This window comes from Pinus tabuliformis, chromosome Q, assembly GCF_031772625.1.
Source record: "Pinus tabuliformis cultivar Carrire ecotype Pingquan chromosome Q, CPIR1, whole genome shotgun sequence".
In the NCBI taxonomy this organism is placed as follows: Eukaryota; Viridiplantae; Streptophyta; class Pinopsida; order Pinales; family Pinaceae; genus Pinus; species Pinus tabuliformis.
The window spans coordinates 522,464,359-522,486,832 of record NC_142296.1 but is presented as its reverse complement, the minus strand read 5'-3'; the positions used below and the strand labels follow the sequence as shown (position 1 = coordinate 522,486,832).

General features: G+C 35.9%; 2 protein-coding genes across 2 annotated transcripts; both read left to right on the top strand.

The window, feature by feature from the left end:
• Positions 1-836: 836 nt before the first annotated feature.
• LOC149220495 (uncharacterized) lies at positions 837-5,870 on the top strand. The gene is made up of 5 exons (XM_089387112.1): positions 837-957; positions 1,054-1,856; positions 1,956-2,761; positions 3,797-4,723; positions 5,783-5,870. Exons 1-5 carry the CDS (start codon positions 837-839, stop codon positions 5,868-5,870), a joined length of 2,745 nt encoding a protein of 914 aa, XP_089243238.1.
• A 2,694-nt stretch (positions 5,871-8,564) lies between these two features.
• Positions 8,565-9,533, top strand: LOC149220494 (protein neprosin-like). Its single transcript, XM_089387111.1, has 3 exons — positions 8,565-8,669; positions 8,902-9,051; positions 9,153-9,533. The coding sequence occupies exons 1-3, from the start codon at positions 8,565-8,567 to the stop codon at positions 9,531-9,533; spliced, it is 636 nt and encodes a 211-aa protein (XP_089243237.1).
• The last annotated feature ends 12,941 nt before the right edge of the window (positions 9,534-22,474 follow it).

The following is a 22,474-nucleotide window of genomic DNA, read 5'->3' as shown; positions in this document are numbered from 1 at the left end:
AAATTGTATGAACACATAACCATGCTATAGGTAATAAATCTGAGACAAGCAAAAGATTATGCGAATACATATACCTGTGAGGTTGAATTGAAACCCTGAGGTGTTGCAGAGGTCTGCCGCCGAGCTGGGAGCAAGTATGAACTCCCAAGTGTTGCAAATGAATCCATAACGCGTTTCTCGGCGGTATATCAATTGACCGCCAAACCCTTCGATCATTTGGAGCCCTCCGATGCGGTCAATGCATCCCCACCGTTCAAACAAGCGGGAGATCATGGCACAAAACCCGAATGATCACATGGCCTACGCCACCTGGCATCAGGTAGGTGGGATTGGGTTAATGCATTCGTCCCACCTGTACAGTGTCGGGTACATGCAAGTGGTAGGTGTCATTGAACTCAACATATCCAAGTCACAAAGGTAACGTTCAAAACCATGAATTACCCAAAGTTGAGGTTGACATATAAAACATACGAATTTATGGTTTTTGTAAGAGGGGTAGGTGGGGTATAGTGAGAGGGAGATCACCATGTAATATATATACCTAAGGTTGGTAATGGTGTGTAAGGTGAAGACCTATACCATCATAAAAAAAAAATTATGGATGTAATTTGTAAATTTTAAGTTATTACGATGGGATCGTGACAATGTGGTATCAGAGCAGAGGTTCCAAAACTGTGACCTCTGGAGCAGCAAGGCCCAGCTGTAAAAAAAAAAAAAAAATTATTATTACACAGTGCATACTTGAGGAAGTAATAGATTCAACTAAATTGATTTCCTTGTTGTCAATTAGGAGAATTGATACAGAAACAACAAACTGTTAGCAGTCAACCAATAAGATGGAGGAGATGCAGGGAGCGGGCAGCATTCGTCAGGAAAATCCAGAACTGTGGATACAGCTTGGTGCTGAGACACGCAGTACCAATCTGGCAATATTGCAGACTGTTCAAGAGCTGAAAAGTGAGATGGCGCGTCTGCAAGAAGACAATGCATGATTAACAGTGGAACAGGAAAGAATCTTGAAGAGTCTGTCAGATAAACAAAATCCACCATTAGCGAATCCCAGTGCGGAACAGCAAAGGGGAACTGAAGAACGGGATTACGCACCTGAGATTTCAGAGGAGAAGGAGGACCATTCCGACAACGTTCTGGAGCAGCAAACCTCAAAAAGACAGAAAATGGAATTACAGGGAGAATTCCAGAAGATTAAACCTCCACTTTTCGATGGAGAACAGGAAGAAGCAGCAGAGGCTTGGTTAATCAACATTAATAAGTATTTCCAATTGTATGAATATGACCAAAATCTGAAAGCACGGTTGGCTATCTTCCAGCTACAAGGCAAAGCAACCTTGTGGTGGGAAGAAATTAAAATTGTAAAAGGAGTGAGCGAACAGAACATCACTTGGGAAAAGTTCCAGAAATACTTTAAGGAGAGATATCTTACCAAGCGTTTCTACGATGAGAAGGCACGGGAATTCCATGATTTGCGACTGGGACAGCAATCCATGGATGAATTCATTAACCGTTTCACCTCCCTGCTCCGCTATGTGCCGTATATCAAAGAAGAAAAGGCCAAAGTACAAAGATTTGTGAGCAGCTTACCAGCCTATATAAGGGAACGAATCGAGTTCGATAATCCTCGAACCATGGACGAGGCAATTCGTAAGGCAAGAATTTGTTACCAGCAAAACAAACAAAAAGGAGATATTTCCAGCAAAATATGGAATGAAAGAAAAAGCGGTAAAGTTGCTGGGAATAACAAAGGAAGTCGTGGAAGTGGTGGTAAAAGTGCTAGGAAGGGGCAGTTTAACAGAAACACAAATAAGGGTACCTTCCGGACCAAGCCAAGCGAAAGCAGGGTCAGCGAACCACCTGCCAAATCAGAAATTGAAGGGACCAGACCTCCAGTCCAGTGTTGGGGATGTGGAGGACCGCACTATGTTAAAAACTGCCCACAGCGGAAAGGAGTTGACCAAATATCCCAAATCCACGAGGCATCGACCGTTGGGGATGTAGCACGCAGCGTACCAAGAATTAATGCAGCTTTGGAGGACCGGCAAGCGGAATATCAACCAACCATGGTGGAGTTTGAAGGTAAGATTTCAAACCTGTCTATAACTGTTCTTATTGATCCAGGTGCTACTTTAAGTTATGTTAGCCCAAAAGTAGTGGAACATTGTAAGCTATCATCAGAAAGGTTCAAAAACCCATGGTTGGTACAGTTAGCTACGGGAGCCAAGAGACGAGTTCTAGCTAAAATTAATAACTGTTCCTTCAGCATAGCTGGACAGCTAGTGATAGCAGATCTGAATGTGCTCCCATTAGGATCTTATGACATCCTGATTGGAATGGATTGGCTGGAGAAGCATTGGTCCTTAGTAAATTGCAAAACCAAAACCATTTATTACAAGGATGATTCGGGGCAGCAGCAAGAATTGCAGGGGATTAAACACCCTGTCCAGATTCGGCCTATCACTGCTTCTCAACTAGCCAAGTGCCTTAGAAAGAAATGTCAGATCTACGCCATACAAGTTGGCTATGCAAACCAGAAGGATAAGATGTCCGCATTGGGCAATATTCCTGTGATACAGGAATTTGCAGATGTTTTTCCTGAAGAGGTACCAGGGCTACCTCCAAGGAGGGACATAGATTTTACCATAGAATTAATACCGGGAGCAGCACCAGTATCACGGGCACCATACCGAATGAGCGTACCAGAGTTAACAGAGTTGAAGATGCAACTACAAGAGCTGTTAGATAAGCAGTATATTCGCCCCAGTGTATCACCATGGGGAGCTCCAGTATTATTTGTGAAAAAGAAAGATGGGACACTACGTATGTGTATAGACTATCGACAGCTGAATAAGCTCACGGTCAAAAACAAGTATCCCTTACCCAGGATAGATGAACTCTTTGATCAAGTGAAAGGGGCAAAAGTATTTTCCAAGATCGATTTACGATCTGGTTATCATCAGATCAGGATTAAAGATGAGGACATTGCCAAGACCGCCTTCAGGACACGCTATGGACACTACGAATTTGTAGTGCTACCTTTTGGTTTGACCAATGCACCTGCCACCTTTATGTGTATGATGAACAGCGTGTTTCATCGGTTTTTGGACAAATTTGTGCTGATATTTATCGACGACATTCTGATATATTCTCGTTCCCAGCAGGAACATGAAGAGCACCTTAGGTTGGTATTACAGACTCTTCGATAACATCAGCTATACGCTAAGTTCAGCAAATGTGATTTCTTCAAGGAGGAAATTCAGTATTTGGGCCACGTGATCACTAAAGAAGGAATTGCAGTAGACCCCGAGAAAATAAAAACTATTATGGAATGGCCCATACCCAAAGATGTTGCTGATATCAGATCCTTTATGGGGTTAGCTGGCTATTACCGGAGGTTTGTGGAAGGTTTTTCTAGGATAGCCTATCCTATCTCCTCATTGCAGAAAAAGGGGAAGATATTTAGGTGGACAGCAGAGTGTCAGCAGAGTTTTGACCGCTTGAAGCACCTACTCACCACTGCACCCATCCTGAGTATAGCTGATCCTAATAAGGATTACGTGGTGTGCACCGATGCAAGCAAGGAGGGTGTGGGAGGAGTATTAATGCAGGAAGGAAAAGTAATAGCGTATGAATCAAGGAAACTCAAGGAGCATGAGCAGAGATACTCTGCTTATGATTTAGAGTTAACTGCTGTTATTCATGCGCTGAAAATGTGGCGACATTACCTCTTAGGGAGGAAATTTCTGTTATTAACAGATCATCACAGCTTGACGCATTATTTCAGCCAACCTACCCTGAACGCGAGACAAGGCCGTTGGGTGGATTTCCTAAGTGGATTTGATTTTGAGATAAAGCATTTAAAAGGCAAAGAAAACCGAGTGGCAGATGCATTAAGTCGAAAGGCTCATTGTGTGTATGAACTTTCAGTCAGCAAGTGGCGAAACTCGCTGGTGGAACAAATAAAAGCAGCAGCAAGTGGCGATTCTGAATACCAGCATTTAAAACAGCAAGTACAGCAATCTGTTAATGAAAGATTACAGCAAGGGTACACACTAGATAGTGCTGGAATGCTGTGTTTTAATAAGAAAATGTATGTACCTGATTCAAATGACCTTAAGAAGCTGATTTTGGATGAGTTCCATATCAGCCACTACACTGGCCACCCAGGGTACCAAAAGATGGTCACAGCGCTTAAGAAAGAATATTATTGGCCAGGAATGAAGAAACAGGTAATTGAATATTTGGCGAGGTGTTTGGAATGCCAACAAATTAAGGCAGAACATCAACATCCAGCCGGACTTCTACAGCCCTTGCCTATCCCGGAGTGGAAATGGGAAACCATTTCCATGGATTTCATAACTGGGTTGCCACGAACCAAGAAAGGCAACGATTTGATCATGGTAGTGGTTGACAAATTAAGTAAAGCAGCACACTTTATACTTGTGCAGTCCACGTACAAGGCAGTGCAAATTGCTCACCTCTTTATGCAAAATGTGTTCCGGTTGCATGGATTACCAAAGGTAATTATATCAGATCGCGATGTGAAATTCACCTCCACTTTTTGGAGGACACTGTTTGCTGAGTTGGGTACTCAGTTGAACTTTAGCATGGCCTATCACCCGCAGACCGATGGTCAAACGGAACGAGTTAATCAGGTTTTGGAAGACATGTTGAGGGCATATGTGATGCTGAAGCCAGGTCAATGGGAAGAGTATTTACATCTGGTTGAATTTGCATACAATAATGGATATCACACTTCAACCCGGTTAAGTCCCTTTGAGGTCTTGTATGGACGAAAGTGCCGCACACCCTCAAGTTGGGGTGGACCTGAGGACAAGTTGAGTTTGGGTCCTGAAATGCTTAAAGAAATGGAAGATATGGTGAAAAGGGTGCGTGCCAATTTAAAGGTTGCACAAGACCGACAGAAAAGTTTTGCGGACAGGAAAAGAAGATTCACAGAGTACAAAGTTGGTGACCATGTGTTTGTGAGGATTCAAGCTAGGAGGAGTACACTGCAGTGGAGTGGGTGCGCCAAGCTGGCTCCTCGATATTTTGGACCTTTTCAGGTCTTGGCTAGAGTGGGGCCAGTGGCCTACCAACTTGCTTTGCCAAGTCATATTAAGATTCACAATGTGTTCCATGTTTCTGTCCTAAAGAAATATGTATATGACCCTAAACATGTTATTCAATGGCAAGATGTGCGGGTAAGAATTAATCCGGTTGTTTTGATTATGCAGCTATATTCAATAGGAAATTGATTAAAGGTATTGGTTGTCTGCAGGTCGAACCGGAAGGCGAGGTCCTGGTCGAACCACAGAGCATTCTCGACCGGAGAGAAGTGCGGCTGCGGAAACGGGTTATTACCCAAATTAAAGTGCTGTGGCAGCACTATGGGCCTGAGGAGGCTACATGGGAAGACGAGGAACTCTTTAGAAAGGCTTACCCAAATTTATTTAACGGGAATAGACATCGGGACGATGTCCAATCCCAGGGGGGGGAGATGTAATGACCCCGGTAACTTGTAATTCTGGATAATTACTGTGGTGAAAACTGTATGAGTGGTAACTTGTTATTACTAAATGACATTGTTAATTATGAAAGTGAATATAATAGATTATTTTGCATATGTGTATTGATGAAATGCTGGCAGCCTCCTAAAGGAGGATTTTCTATTAAAAGAAAATAAAATCAGTTATGAAACTGAAAAACAACTGCTTGTCACCCAAGGAAAGGTCCTGGGAGGAAAAACCTCTGGGCTGTTGATGAACAGGCAGAGAAGAGATTTCCAGAGAGAGAGCAGAGTGAGAAAAGAGGTTAAGTCTGGTAGTGACCAGATAACCCAGCACGGTAGTGCATGAGTCTTGTTGAGGGCTGCAGGCCTGCAAGACGGCTCGGGGGGAGAATCCAGTGCAAGTGGATCTTAAGGTTGGGAGGATAAGAGCAAAAACGATTGCAGGTGAATTCTTGGAGAAGAATCGCGGTAGCAGGTTAACCAGGTATGCGTTTCTTACAGAATTCTGGCTTAAGGAAAAAGGTAAAGGAAGCATATGGATATGGTGCAGTATCTGTACTTTTCCTTATTAGATAAAATACAGTCATCTGTGTATTCTTATTATTAAGCAAGGAATTTAAGATAACTGTAGCTATCGTAAAGATTCATGCATGTAATTACCTACCTGTAACTTAGTCTACTGAGGTTAAATCCTCTGTTTGTCCTCGGTAATGAGTCGGGGTGTACATTACAAATGTTCAACAAAGCTAAGTGTGGTGGGAGAAACCATAGTAGCATTGAATAGACAGAGACGAGATAAGTAAACAGAGTCTTCGGTTATGGAGAATAATACACACTTACAGCCATATAAGAGTTACGGAATTTAAATAATTACAGGTGTGGAATTCGCACTGAAATCTAGTGTGCATATAAACCAACACGCTGTGTAAACAAGAAAACACGCTGTGTAAACAAGAAAACATGCTGTGTAAACTAGAAGATGCATCATAGGAAACGATAACGTTACAAACATACTCGAAAGACCTTTCATAGAAGATATACTGGAACAAGAACATAACTCTGTCTAACCCTGAGTATGCAATACTGTATTAAGGTAAATCAGCCACGGCAGTATTCATTGTATTTGCGGAGAGGGTTTGACTCGGCATTCATCAACTGAATGCGAGTCGTAACCCTTAGGGCCGCACTGTGAAAAGTAAAACATGTCGCTAGATTCAACACAGTTACATGATAAGCAAACCACTGAGAATCAGATATGCGTAATGCCAAATACATAAGGGTTCCATATACATTCCAAGCCTGTAACATATTCGAACTTTGACGGTTGGACAAACTAAACCCCGTAGGGTAATAATGGGCAGGCAAACGATACGTAACTATTTTAAGAAATTACATATTAAACAATGCATCTATATCAATAGACTATGATTCAGGTTCATGCAACGGCAGAGTTAAAGACAAGTAGCATACTAATAGATAATGCGAACGATGGAGCCAAGAGCAAGCGGTATATTTAACAATGCTACGACAGTGAACATATGAGGACTATGGTCCAGAGAGGAATAAAATCCTATACAGAAACGTGAAAATGTCTAATAAGACTGTAACCAAAATGATTTATATTTACATCGAATAACTTAAGCAACTTGGGTCCGGAGAGCCCAGTTCCAATCCAAGCAATACACAAGATAGAAATTGCAGACAGCACCGTGACTGTCTGTTCAAACCTGTAGCGAAACATTCATATAAACCTCAAATAACAGAAAGTGTTTCTTCATTTATACAAGTCAAAAGACGTAACTCAGGTCCGAGGACCATAACAACAAGTGTACACACACAGTGAACGGCTTACAAGCCGGAAGAACCCTGTTCGAGCCCATGGCAGCCTTCAAAGTGCAAACCCTGGCATAGAAAGGCCGGCTGCAGATCAAAGCTGGGGTTCGTAGAAAGCATACCAAACCTGAGACGCAAGCAGAGAAATGCCATAAGACCCTATTCCGGTCCGGAGGAAGGGGATTACCCCATTTCGCATAAACCCTCTCTGTCACAAATAAACCAAGTGGGGTCCGGAGACAACATACCCGTGAAGCGCTGAAGTTGGCCACAAAGCTTCCGCAGTGGTGGAAGGCCACAGCAGTGAACCCCTGTGCGTCACCATAGAACACCAGTCAGTCGAATGCCAAGAACTATCAACGAGATAGGAAAATTGTATGAACACATAACCATGCTACAGGTAATAAATCTGAAACAAGCAAAAGATTATGCGAATACATATACCTGTGAGGTTGAATTGAAACCCTGAGGTGTTGCAGAGGTCTGCCGCCGAGCTGGGAGCAAGTATGAACTCCCAAGTGTTGCAAATGAATCCATAACGCGTTTCTCGGCAGTATATCAATTGACCGCCAAACCCTTCGATCATTTGGAGCCCTCCGATGCGGTCAATGCATCCCCACCGTTCAAACAAGCGGGAGATCATGGCACAAAACCCGAATGATCACATGGCCTACGCCACCTGGCATCAGGTAGGTGGGATTGGGTTAATGCATTCGTCCCACCTGTACAGTGCCGGGTACATGCAAGTGGTAGGTGCCATTGAACTCAACATATCCAAGTCACAAAGGTAACGTTCAAAACCATGAATTACCCAAAGTTGAGGTGACATATAAAACATACGAATTTATGGTTTGTGTAAGAGGGGTAGGTGGGGTATAGTGAGAGGGAGATCACCATGTAATATATATACCTAAGGTTGGTAATGGTGTGTAAGGTGAAGACCTATACCATCATAAAAAAAAATTTATGGATGTAATTTGTAAATTTTAAGTTATTACGATGGGATCGTGACTATGTGGTATCAGAGCAAAGGTTCCAAAACTGTGACCTCTGGAGCAGCAAGTCCCAGCTGTAAAAAAAAAAAAAAAAAAATATTATTACACAGTGCATACTTGAGGAAGTAATAGATTCAACTAAATTGATTTCATTGTTGTCAATTAGGAGAATTGATACAGAAACAACAAACTGTTAGCAGTCAACCAGTAAGATGGAGGAGATGCAGGGAGCGGGCAGCATTCGTCAGAAAAATCGAGAACTGTGGATACAGCTTGGTGCTGAGACACGCAGTACCAATCTGGCAATATTGCAGACTGTTTTTTTATATATTGGACAGTAAGTACATAGTTTATATTTATATATATACACTAGATTGTGATTAAATTAGCTCAGTTTTATACTAAAGTTGATTAGATTTTATTTATATTATTTATAGTAGTCAAATAATAGGGAAATTGTGTATTTTTGTTTAACATCTTCCCAAGTCACCAATTTTAAGAATTTTTTTTTTTAAATATAAAACAGAATTATTAATGTCTTTGATATAGGCTGATGGATATGATAAAACGGGTTGCTGGAACTTAAATTGCCCTGGGTTTGTGCTAGCACCTGGTGCTCCAGCATATCCAGGTTCTCCAATAGCATCCGTGTCCACATATAATGGAGAACAACTCGTGTTAGATATAAAGGTTTCTAAAGTAAGTGACCCTTTCTGTTATATGGTAAGAAAATTATATTATAATATATTCGTTGTGTGAGGAGAGCTAATTGGCCAAAATTTTATTACATGCATATGCAGGCAAATGATCGCTGGAATTTATATGTGAACAACCAACTTTTAGGTTGGTGGCCTGCTTCTTTGTTTAAAAATCTTCGTTCCTCGTCCAATAGTGTGGAATTTGGAGGGGAAGTTTGTTTTTCATCTGGAGGTAGCCCAGGATCACAGTTCACTAAAACGGACATGGGCAGCGGCCACTTCCCCTCTGAAGGATTTGGTCGTAGTGCTCTTATAAGGGACGTACAAATTACTGACAACAATGGACAGTTAATCGACATCCCAGGAAGCACTATAGCAGGGAGACCAAATTGTTATGATGTCTCAATTGAAGTAGACAATCAAAATGGTAAACATCTCTACTTTGGAGGCCCTGGAGGAGATAATCCCGGTTGCGTCATGTGAGAAATATTAATAAGTCCTTCTATATGTTGTTTCTACATACATATCAGTGGCTCATGGGGTTGTTTTATTGGACTTTTATACAAAGATTCGTCCATATTGCTATATTTTTCTTCATAGGATACATATATCTTTTTTCTAGAGATTTGGAAACATCTCTTTTCTTTTTTGTATCAGATATCGTATATTTCCATTTTGAATAAACATAATATAATTATATCACTTTTTTCGTGCTGAAATTTTTTTCAACTTAAAACAGATAAAGATTCGTTGATTTATTTAATTGACGGTTTATATTGATGGTTAAGGGATTATGTTCAGTATATGTTTAGTTTTCGTGTTTTCATGTTTATTATTGACTTTTAATAAATTTAAAAATTTATATTTGTGTCTAGTCATTTTCTATCCACCAATTTTCGAGATATTTGAGATTATTCCATTTCTAGTAAGTTCATATTCTAATTAGATGGAAAAAGTAATATATAACAAATTTTATTTAGCAAAATGGTCCATTTCACAACATGTGTAATTCTTTTTTTTTCTTAAATTAGATTAGTTTCATGTGGCTCCTGGCTCACTAATTTCCTAGGGATTTGATATTATTCCAATTCTAACAAGTTTATATTCTAATTAGATGGGGAAATTAATATATAAACAAATTTTATTTAGAAAATTAATTCATTTTACAATAAGATGTATAATTCCTTTTTTTTTTAAAAGTCAAAATTGACTCATAATCTTTTTATATATGGTTAATAAGAGAAATGTATGCATTAATAAAACAATCTTCTTAGTGCAACATTTTTTTTTGTTATATTGATAAAAACAATAAAAATTATTTAATTATAAAATATTAAAAAAATTATATAATACTATATAACATTTTAATTTTCCATAAAATAATAAAATTAATTTTTTTCCTTAATTATATTTCAAAAAAATTAAGAATATATAAAAATAGCATATTGATTAGGTCACTTTTTTTTAATTGGTTACTATAACAACTAAATTAAACCTTACAAAATACATGAAAAAAACAAAAATATTTATCCATATACAGAAATCAGGGCTTGAACCATGGGCCAATCATAACTTAATGATATATATTAATTGCATTTATGATTAAATTACGGAACAAACGGAACTTGGCAAAGAGCTAACCATCTTGCGATAAGGCATTTAATGCCTCTATGGTTGCTAGTTCACATGGATGATGGTCATACATAGCATGGGAAAGATCAGGGAGTGGGGTTCTTTTCCGACTGATGTGTTGGTCGACTACTCCGTCTCTCTAACGGCGTTTGTCTCCCTCCCGTCCAATACTATTCCTTTTACATTTATTGATAGAAAGTGCAGGTTGTCCTGATCCGTGTGACAGGAGACGAGGATCACAAGGTCAGCCGTCGATTCGATGTAGACTTTCGACAGTATATATCTAGATGGGTGTGGGGCGCAATTGAAATTTAAAAAAAAAAAGAAAAAAAAAATGCGATTGTAAATAAAAATGATAAAATAATTGTTAAAATATATTTTATATTTTTTTTATAAAGTATAAAAGATTTTATTAAATTCTTATTAAAAGGAAAATGAGAAAAAGTTGTGCTAATAAAATATTAATAATGAAGAAGGCATAAACTTGACATCCTTAATATTAACAAATTAATGAAGAAATAGAAGGATGAGTTATTCTTTTTTAATTAATTTTTTCAATCCATAAAAGACAGTATATTTTGATAATTAATATTATTTTTCATTACTCTTACAGTTATACAATAAATTATTTAAAAAATAAATTTTATATTATTTTAATAAAATGATACGTTATCTAATTTTAAGGTTACAAACAAGTTAGGCACCGAATTAGTGTATGAGACCTCTTATTTTTGGGACAAAGGATGCACCTTTGCACAAAGATTTGATTGCTAAAGTCTATGAAGGCATCCCCTCTTGCTTTGAACGTTTGATCTCTTACTAGGAAACACATGCTCTTAACCATTAATAAACAAATTCATAAATTATAGATTAATTGTTTTGTTTGGTGTTTTTTTCTCTAACAAGTTTCAGGGTTGACAATAAAAACCACCTTCTAAGAATTAAACTATCAAGAAGAGTCCTAACTTCTTATAATCAATTTATTATTAAAATATTTTGAAGTAGATATTGTAATGTAAATACATATATCTACATAGTTATTTGTATTTTTGTTATCATAAATATATATACAATTATTCAATTTTCACGATCATATTATAATTTAAAGTGATTTTTTTGTTACTATTATTATGTATTTAAATTTATTACAAAACCTAATCTTTTAATTTGTATTTTTCACTAATTTTATTTTGAAATTCAAAGTTAGACCACATCATCATGAGCTTATAATATTTTTGTAAATCTTTATTATAAACAATGAAAATTATAATTGTTAAAAAAAAATTATACCATTTTTTAAATTACACATTTAAAATATTAAAATAAATTAAATAATTTTATTTTTTTAATAGATTTTCAGAAATCCAATTTATTTTTCTAATAATTTTAGTAAATATTAGTAATAAATAAAATTTAAATCTCCACTAATAATGATGAGTTCCAATATTGATTTGACATTTTTTTTAGTATTTAAAAGAACACTAAAACATTACCAAAATAAAAATATTGAGATCAAAATTTGTAAACTTTTGTAATTGATTTAAATGTATATTTCATTGATAATGAAGTTGCCATAAAAAGGACAACTAAAAATGGAGAAATTGTTAGGAAATTTTATTAAAACTTAACCAATAATAGGTTGTTGATGAGCCAAAATAAAACGTTTGAAAAAATCACTATTGGTGGCCTTTTAACCCCATCCAAAAATCAGAAAGAAGAATATGATATCTCTACAAGAATTTAGAAAGAAAAATAATTCATAGATTTGGAGGACCTTAGACTCATATGACATCTCTACAAGAATTTAGAAAGAAAAATAATTCATAGATTTGGAGGACCTTAGACTCTCTTGATAACGTCAAGTTCTATTAATATTGCGATTTATTTTCCTTATTAACCTTCTTTGCTCCTCCTCTACCTCACTCAAGTCAAGTCAATAAACTAGATTTTCAATTTTCCAAACCAACAAGCAATAATACCTTGTTATTGGTTATTTAATACACCAATAGGTATCCCAGCATTACCATGATAGTACTTGATGGCATGCCCACCATACATACATGACCATGGTCATGTCTAACAACTCCAGGGTGCCTCAATCTACCGGCCACTCTGCTCCAGCTTTTTTGGTAGTTTGCTTTACAACTTTGACTCCAGATGTGATCACAAGTGTTGGACGATAAGACAAATCCATTATAACATTCAATGATAGCTTTGTGCAAAAATTTCAAATGTTATTAGCCTACCCAATATTTCAAACTAAAGGGTTTCCCGCAAGATTTTTGAAATGAAATTTCAAACTAAACAGTTGCCCAGAAGATTTTTGAAATGAAATAAACCCATGGCAGGATTATCGTTGAGTTCGTGAATACGAGTTTATCCAAGATGTCATTTATGTCATTAATCAGTAGAATCCTGGGGCTAAATACAAGAGATCCAAAATGGTGTGATATTGAATGGGATGCAACAACCGGACCATTGCAGATGAACTATCATCCTCCTTATCCACAACCATTTCGTACAATGGGAATGACTCCTCAGGCATAATCTACACTCCTTAACCTCCTTTACTAGGGCCGAGTAAAAGATATTCATTTTTAGTTGTAGGATGAAGGTGGATTATTGTGCCTTCTATAACCAATTAATTAGTAGTCAATATGGGAGAACTACTACAAGTAATTGTACATGATAAAGATTTAAGTTGTTGTTTGATGGATTAAATGCTTCGATAAATTATGGTGATTGTTGCTACTTGCAGGTGTTGAGTAATGTAAGATGCATAAGTGTTGTTCTTAGGGTTGTACCGAATAGAAGAAGCAACATGCTCTTTATTACATATCTATGGGGTCCCCCTTCTATGAAAGTCATAAGGCATGCACCAGTGTTGGTAGATTTAGAGCATCCACTATTGTACAAACCACTTATGTGAGCCACAAGAGAAAAGAAGGCTAATAAGGAAATAAAAACCCAATATTAACATAAATTGACCTTATTAAGAGAGTCTAAGGTCCTCCAAACCCATGAATTATTTTTCTTTCTAAATTCTTGTAGAGATGCCATATTCTTCTTTCCGATTTTTGGATGGGGTTAAAAGACCACCAACAGTGAATCTTTCAAATGTTTTACTTTTTCTCATTAACAAATTATTATTGTAGAATTGAGGCTTCTGTGATCCATGGAAAGCATATGATAGGGGTTTCGGCGTAAATCACATTATTTTACAAATGATTGATAATGTGATTTACACCAAAACCCCTACCATATAAATTATTATCGGTTAAGCTTTAAGAAAACTTACTAAAAATTTCCCCAATTTTACTTGTCTTCTTTATGGCAACTTCATTATCAATGAAATATACATTTAAATCAATTACAAAAGTTTACAAATTTTGAAATCAATATTTTCATTATTGTAATGTTTTAGTAATTTTTTAAAATACTGGAAAAAATAGTCAAATCAATATTGTAATTCGTTGACGATGGTCAACACTAACAAGATTCACAAACCATTGTGACGCCTAAAATAGTCCTCCCCCTAAATAATATGTCTTGTTAAAAGACCTAATAGGTGGGACCTCTCTTAAAGATATACCTCTCAAATAATATTATTCAAGAAATAACTGATTACAGGTTTGTTCTAAAAATCGAAAAATCCCAACAACAAAAATTATACAATTACAGGTTTGTTCTAAAAATTGTAAAATAAAAAAGGTATGTTCTAAAAATCGAACATATCACACTTACAATACGATGCCTCATGAATAGGTTACACTCCTCCTACAACACCCATACTACTCATCATATTCATTTTACACATCATAATTCTAAGTAGCTTGTAATAATGGTTGGGCCTAATGCTCAACCATCAAAATGCCCAGTCATTCCCATGCCAATTACCTGTGAACAAGAACAAAACACATAAGCCTCACCATATGGTTCTTCTCACTCAGCATCTCACTTAGTCACTTCACACCCACAACAAGAGGAGTAATAAGCAGAATCATCTCCTTCTCTTGGGCAAAGGAAATGATCAGGGTTCTTTTTTATGCACTTCAGTTATGCTATAGTACAAGTTACCTTACTTAACTTGTAGTTGTGTTAATATGTTTATGAGGTGAGGTTATCTGTCTAAATTGATCACCAGATGCTATGCTTATCATTTTGACAACTTATCAATTTGAGGAGAATGGTTATATTTGTGTGAATATTAGGCTTTATATTTTGTGGTACCACTTGGATATGAGTTTTATGGAGTAGCAAGGAGCATGGAGGTACAAGGAGTCATTTTTGTTTAGTTTATGTGATGATTACTTTAATGATGCATTATATGCAGTGGTTGTTTATTTTTGATGGTTAATTCTTATTTGTGTTATATGTTACAACCAACAATTTGATTTGAAATGAAAAAGTTCAACAGATAAATGACACATAATGACTATTTATGATAAAATAAAGAGGAAACTTGATCGAATGGATTATAGAGGGTCCCACCTATTAGAGTCTAGTCTTAATTTAATTATTTTAACAAGCTTTAAAATTTTCTCCTCTTATTTATCTAATCAACTTTGATTGGAAAAATTAAAGAAACTAATCATTTTAAGACTAAAGAAAAAATACCAAAACTGCCTGAAGCCTTCTTAAAAGAGGATCAATCTATGGAGGCAAAAGGAGAACTGTTGAGGGAGAGGTATGTTATAACTTATGGCCACTATTTTTTATAGTTTCTCACAAACTCTGAAGCTAATCCTGATGGTGACAACAAATCTATATCATCTATGGGCAACAAGCTAGGTGAATCCTTTGAAATTAGTAATTATTATTTAGGTATATTGTGTCTTTCTGATTATTTTTATTGTTGTTTGAAGGTCAAACTAATGTATTTCCAGTGCTAACAACTAGTTATTTGCGGAAAAACAATTTGGCCACATCTTACTAGCTTGAAGGATTTCATTTTGCTGTTATTCTTGTTTCTTGCTCGAATTATTATATATGATAGCTTTACATTGCAATAGTCTATGATTGGGTTAGTCAAAAGTCTTCACAAACGATTGAATTTTATAATTTTGGTTGTCTTTGTCTCATTTCAATAAAAATTGGCCATTGATTCATCAAATACCCGTTTATATGTCTCTCTATGTCTGATTTGTTTTATACTATTTCTCACTAGTTTACTTAATTTTTTTCGTAGTTTATGCTCTACATGATACAAGGTTGTTGCTCCAATCCTGGTTAGCTTACTACCTTGTTTGTAATTATAACAACTTATGTTGTACAAAACCTTGGGCTCTGATTAGTTCGCTACTTTTGTCTAATCTTTCATTTTGAATTTTCTATTTATATGTTGCATATTTCTTTATTTCAATTGTAATTATTGTAGTTAATGTATATACAACTATTTTAATTGCTACTTTGTTTTTCTACACTTGATAAAAATCCAAAAAATACATAAAATAATCCCACTCCCCTTCATATACGAGCTAGCATGTCTCATTATCTCGTTGTGAGACGATATTCGAGGTAGTTGATTTGTTAATCTTATAATAACATCAACATCTTTTTTGGCAACCATACTAGTGAACGATTCGTTCCCTCAATCTTTTGAAATCTCATTACTTCCATGACAATTCAGTCTCCAGAACAAACTAACCTTGGCTTTTGGATCCATGATCAAACTAACATTGTTCATTCTCTGCTTGATTGTATTTTGAAAAATTCACTTTCCAATGAATAATGTGCTAGGAATTGGGCCATTATTTCCTGAGACATTGAGTTAGAGGAAAGAGGATTAGCTCTACAAACACGAGTAAGACAATATCCCAATCATTTTTAATTTGATATGTTTAATTCATGACAATACAATCAAATATACAACCTAGTCTTATCCCTCGATTAAATGATTAAAGAAACATTTCCAGTTCCTTGATCGATTATATATTTAATAACACACTTACTATCCGGGAACTAAATCGTATTTTGCTTGGAAAACAAATTTTTGCCAGAATCCAACCATTTTTTCTTTCAAAAAATCCAACCCTTAGGTTGTTTAAATACTTTTTTGATGGTGGAAGTTGATTCAACACCACCAAAAACCCTCAGGGCACCCAAAAGCATGAAGCTTGACAACTTTAACCTAGATTTCCCCAAAATTTTGCTGGATTTTAATCAAAATCTTGATGACATTTGCACTATTTTTCAAGTAAAATTGTGGCCTAGTTAGACTACTCTATTTGTTATTATTAAGGATTTCAAGTTTGTGGCTTCTTCACTATTAATATTTTATTGGGGCAACTTCATCTTAACTTCTTTTGTGATTTTGTTGCCTATCATCTTAACTTTTTTTTTTTTTTTGGTTATTTTCCCTTTAAAAGGATTTTAATATCTTCTAAGAAAATATGATAATATATTTTAACAATTTTATTAATATGATTTAAAATATATTAATTAAATTCAAATAATTTTAATATAAATTTAAATTCACTTTGAATTATATATATATATATATATATATATATATATATATATATATATATATATATATATATATATATATATATATATATATATATATAATCAATTATATTTATTTTATTTTTTTAATATAATTATTTTTTATTATTTTTAATAGGTTTTTTATTATTATATATCATATTAAGTATCACTTTTCCTTTCTTTACTATATTAATCTTTAAAAAACACATATTTTACATAAATAATATAATTTTTTTTATTGAATATTTAAAATAAAATTATTGATGATGATGATGGTGGTGGTGGTGGTGGTTAACGTCCACTGTGACCAAATTGGTCTATCGGACCTACAATTTGGCTCCTTGTCTTTCTTGGCGAGATTGGTGCTGTAGCTTTCTTTTTTTTCTCTACGGTCTTCCAACTTCCTTTATCTTGCATCTCCTTCATCTCTTCTGGTTCTTGGGACATTGGTGTCTTAGCTTCGCAATCTATTGTGTTCATCCTTTTGAAGATAGTTGGAGAAGAAGTTTGGTCTAGGAGATCTACTTTGCTGACAAATGAAGATTTATTTTGTGCAGTATTCGAATCCTCATAACTGTTGATTTGTTGGGCGGGACTTTCTCCCTGCTTGTCTTGAGAGTTGTTTCTTCCTTGCCCAATTTCTTGTGATTCAGAGCTTTCTATAGAGTATTCTTCTTTGATGATAGTGTAGTTTTCTTTTTCTACTCCTTCCCACCATGTAGATCTATGATGGTTTTTTCTAGCAGAATTTTTCTGGGAGGCTTTTGGGCAATTTTTTGCTAGATGGCCTGTCTCAAAGCAGGATTGACATCTGAAGAGGACACTTTCATAATCGAGTTTCTGGTTCCACACATAGTCTTTACTTGTTAGGTTTATTTCAGCTGGGAATTCAGCGCTGAAGTCCATTTCCACACAGATGCGTGCATAGGTGGTTCTGCCATATTCCTCTGTTTCTGGGCACTTGTAGTAAAATTTCCCAATTGCATTTCCAATGGCTTTTAGTGAAGGGAGATTCCAGAGATGCAAGGGTAGGCTTGGCAATCTCACCCAAACTGGTGCTGAGGTTATGACTGCTGTAGAGGGATCGAATGATGGGTTCCATGGCTTCATGAATAGCCCTGATTTTTCCCAAAACCAAGGGCTAGAATCTAGAATACATTGTCCGCTTTCAGGATTTTAAAAATATACTATAAAGAAACCCCTAGCACAAGGGTAGATATTAATTTCATCAGAAATGACAGGCTTCCATACCTCCGAGATCCAATTGTGGAGAGCTGTCAGCTGCCGCCAAAAACCATTGAACCGGCAGATTAGAGCACTTTCGGAAAACTTCAAAGCCTCATTGAGTGAGGCCTGGACCACCTAGACAGTGGGAGTTGGGGCTTCACTGACGATATGGGTAGGAGCTTTCCCTCCAGAAGCGGATGAGCCAACAACTATTTTCGTGAAGCTAAGAGCCATATTTTATTCCCAATAAAATATATTTTTTACCATTTCCATTTATTCTTTAAAATATTGGGATATAATATAATATTGAATTAAATAATGTAACACATGCGAAATGTTGTATGTGGGATAGTTATATTGACAAAGACATTGAATTAAAAGCGAAGTTGATGTTAATTAATCATATAATCACTCAACAACTCAAATCAACATCCTTAACGGAAAATGAGCAGAAGTATCGTATCCGTGTATATGATTATGATTATTCCATAGAGTTTAGATTTAGTGAGTAATTTAATTTAATATTATATGTTAAATTTGAATATTTAAAAATAATATTAATGTTTATTTAACTTTGTTACTCAATTATAAATCCTGAAAAATTGTTGTCGTCGAAACACAATCTTTGTTAGGAAATAAGTTTTAAAATTTTGAATAACAGTGAGACTTGATGTGTTTCTTTTGATTCGTATAAACGTGGGTGTGTATTTTAAGTGATTGTGATAACCAGAGATACAACAAGAGATCACAGCATGGCAGTTTTGGCAAACTGCATCCTCTGTCAAACGCTGATTGGAAATGAAAGATGGAGAAATCGATTTGGGAAATTGGAAGACAGAGCTCTGAGTGTATTGACTTGACTTGAATGAGGCCAGGAGGCCCTTGGGCCTAAAAATTGACTTGAATGGTGAAGAACCTACGAAGAAGTTTCTTCCTAATAAAAAAATCACAGTAAAAAAAATTGTAAGTGGATTTGGGAAATCAGAAGACAATTACAGAGCTCTGAGTGTATTGACTTGACTTGAGTGAGGACAGAGGCCCTTGGCCAAAAAATTGGCTTGAATGGGCAGAGGGGTGAAGAACCTACCAAAAAAAATTTCGTAATAAAAAAGTCACGGTAAAAAAATTGTAGTAGTATTCAGAAAATTTAAGGTCCTCCCAAACCTGAGCTCTTCGTCTGCTTCGTACTGGTCATCTCTTTTACTTTTCATCTGCTCTGCAAATTCAAACACACAACAAAGATTCTTCATTGTCGTAGAATCGAGTTCCTTTTTATTTACAATTTCAATTTATTTATTTATTACTTAATTCAGATTTCAATTGCGCACCCACAGATCTCTACCGTCCAAATTCTACTTCTAATCGACGGCTGACCTTGTGATCCTCATCTCCTGTCACATGGATCAGGACAACCTGCACTTTCTATCAATAAATATAAAAAGAACGGTAGTCGACGGGATGGAGACGAACGCCGATAGAGGGACGGAGTAGTTGACCAACACATCAGTCGGAAAAGAGTCACCACTCCCTGATCTTTGCCATACTATGTATGACCATCATCCATGTGAACTAGCAACCATAGAGGCATTAAATGCCTTATGGAAGGCTGGTTAGCTCTTGCCACAGAAATTATACGCGATTTATGTGATATTAGATACACAGTGGGTGAAATCAGAAAGGGGATTTTCCTGGTTTTATGTGCACATTAACCCTGCTCAGATCACATTGAGCTGGCTCTTGTACGCGGTAACACGCGGCAAGAAAATAGATTATGAGACGAGATTTTCACTGGCTTGCGACATCTGTTTTGCTTTACATCCGTTGATCTTGGTTCAGCAATCCGACGACGTAAGGAATTTAGGGTTTGGTCCTCTAACCAACTTTTCACACCCGAGCTCTAGAGGATTCATTGTTGATGTCGTTTATGGGTTTCTTGTCCTCCATGATGGCTTGGTCTATCAGATGCCTTCGTATAACTGCTGATATTTTTGCAGATTGAGATGGTAGAGTTAGTTGAAAATATAGAAGCAAGAATGCTTGACGGACTTGTAAAACATGATTTTCATTTGTTAAATGTTGAGGATTTAGTGACTACTTGGGTTTCTGCCTTGAACCTGTTCTAATGGTCCACCTCCACTACACAGGGATGGCTAAAGGGGATCCAGAGGTAGTGGGGAACACTATGATCCAAGAACCATCTTTGAAAGGTAAATTCTTTGGTAACGTAACCCCAAGGCTATGAAGTTTTACCTACAGTTTCTATTTAGTTAAGGGTTCCTTTTGATTTCGCACTGCGTCTTTCAATGTTTAACTAAAACCACTCTTTGTTCCATAGGTAGACGATTCACCGAGGATACATTCCAAAATCAGGTGAGAATCCCTCCTAGGGCATCATTCTACTTGCATATATATAAAGTGGATTCTAGCACATATTGAATTTATTGTTTTTGACCTCTGTGACAGGTAATATGGTGTGATTTCTCGGATAGCCTTATGCGCAAGATCACGACCCTTAAAATCTCAAGAACTTACAGTGTCCTGGTTTATTTATAGGTTGGACCTATCCTCTGGTACATCAACCTATTTACAAAAACAATTGTTTAATTATACGAAAGTAGAGGCCGAAGTGTATATGGTTTCTAATATCCCAGAATGGGTCATGAATTAAGCAGGGCTCTTACAATTTTTTTTGAGACACTGCTCTAGACTTAGTCATTAGAGGGATTTGGGGGCTTCTCCTCTATGTAAAATCTTAAGTTATTAATGTACAAGATGGTTCTCTCCTTTGGGTCTGGTTATATTGACATGCTCCAGTTGTCGAGAGTTTTTCTGAAATGCAATACTGTGCTATTTTGAAACTTATATAATCTATGTCATCGACACTTTGTTTTAAAAGGTCTGTTATGCTATTTCTAATTTTATTTGAATGGTGGATTTCGTAGTTTCTTATTGATTTGAAAGTTAGGCCGAGAATGCCTCTGTTTTTCTTTGCTCATGGCATTGACTGATTCATTGATTGCTCTTGTTTTTAGGATTAATTGCTTTCAATTTGCTACCGTAATAATATCAAGTTAATACATTATTCTAATCTAGCGTGGATTAATATCTGACAACATGGTTTTTTATATATTACTATAACTTAACATTAGAGATAGATTTTATTGAAATCTCGTAGCATTTCCTACCAACCATTATATATAATCTCTAGTAATATTTCAAATCGAATGTTTTGCTACTATGCTACAACTAATTGCTTTTCATACTCCAGAGTAGAGGACTAATTAATTATTGGATGAACTTAATCTTCCATCTCGAGCTAGAATTTATGGTTATTTTTGGAGGTCTACAATAATGACTGTTTACAATTTTATTTGCCACACTAATATGCTATAATTAACTGCTTTTCATACTCTAGAGTAGAGGACTGATTAATGATTGGATGAACTTAATCTTCCATCTCGAGCTAGCATTTATGGTTATTTTTGGAGGTCTATAGTAATGATGGTTTACAATTTTATTTTCCACGCCGATAACTCTTATTCTCAGTAATACTATACTTTCCAAGGTTTTCTTTCCTATGTTTACACTGTAAATCAAATAATTTTTCTACATCAATTCAAAGGATCAAATTCCACTTAATCGTTAGACTAATTTCCATGGTCATTAACTCATAAAGAAGCTTTCTATCTTACTTATATGTTTAACTTGTAATGAAAATTACTTCTGGAAAGTCTCTTCTCCCAGCCACAAGTCTGGAAATCACGTCCAGACTCTCCCCGATCACTTTCTATTTTTCACCATTATATCTGTATGTGTAGCTTAACTATCACCATTTAAATATGAGGTTTTATATTCAAATCACATTGTGTGTGAACTTATGGTTGATAACCTGAGCACGTTGCTTGATTTCTAAGTCCTTAATGAGCCTCATTTTATATTTTTTGATCATTGGTTTTGGTAGGATACAATATTTAGGGAAGTGCATGGTTGATTACCTGAGTAACTAATTTGAATTTTAGGTATTTTATGAGTCTCATTATGTACTTGTTGTTTGTTGTTGTTTTCCACATGATGTA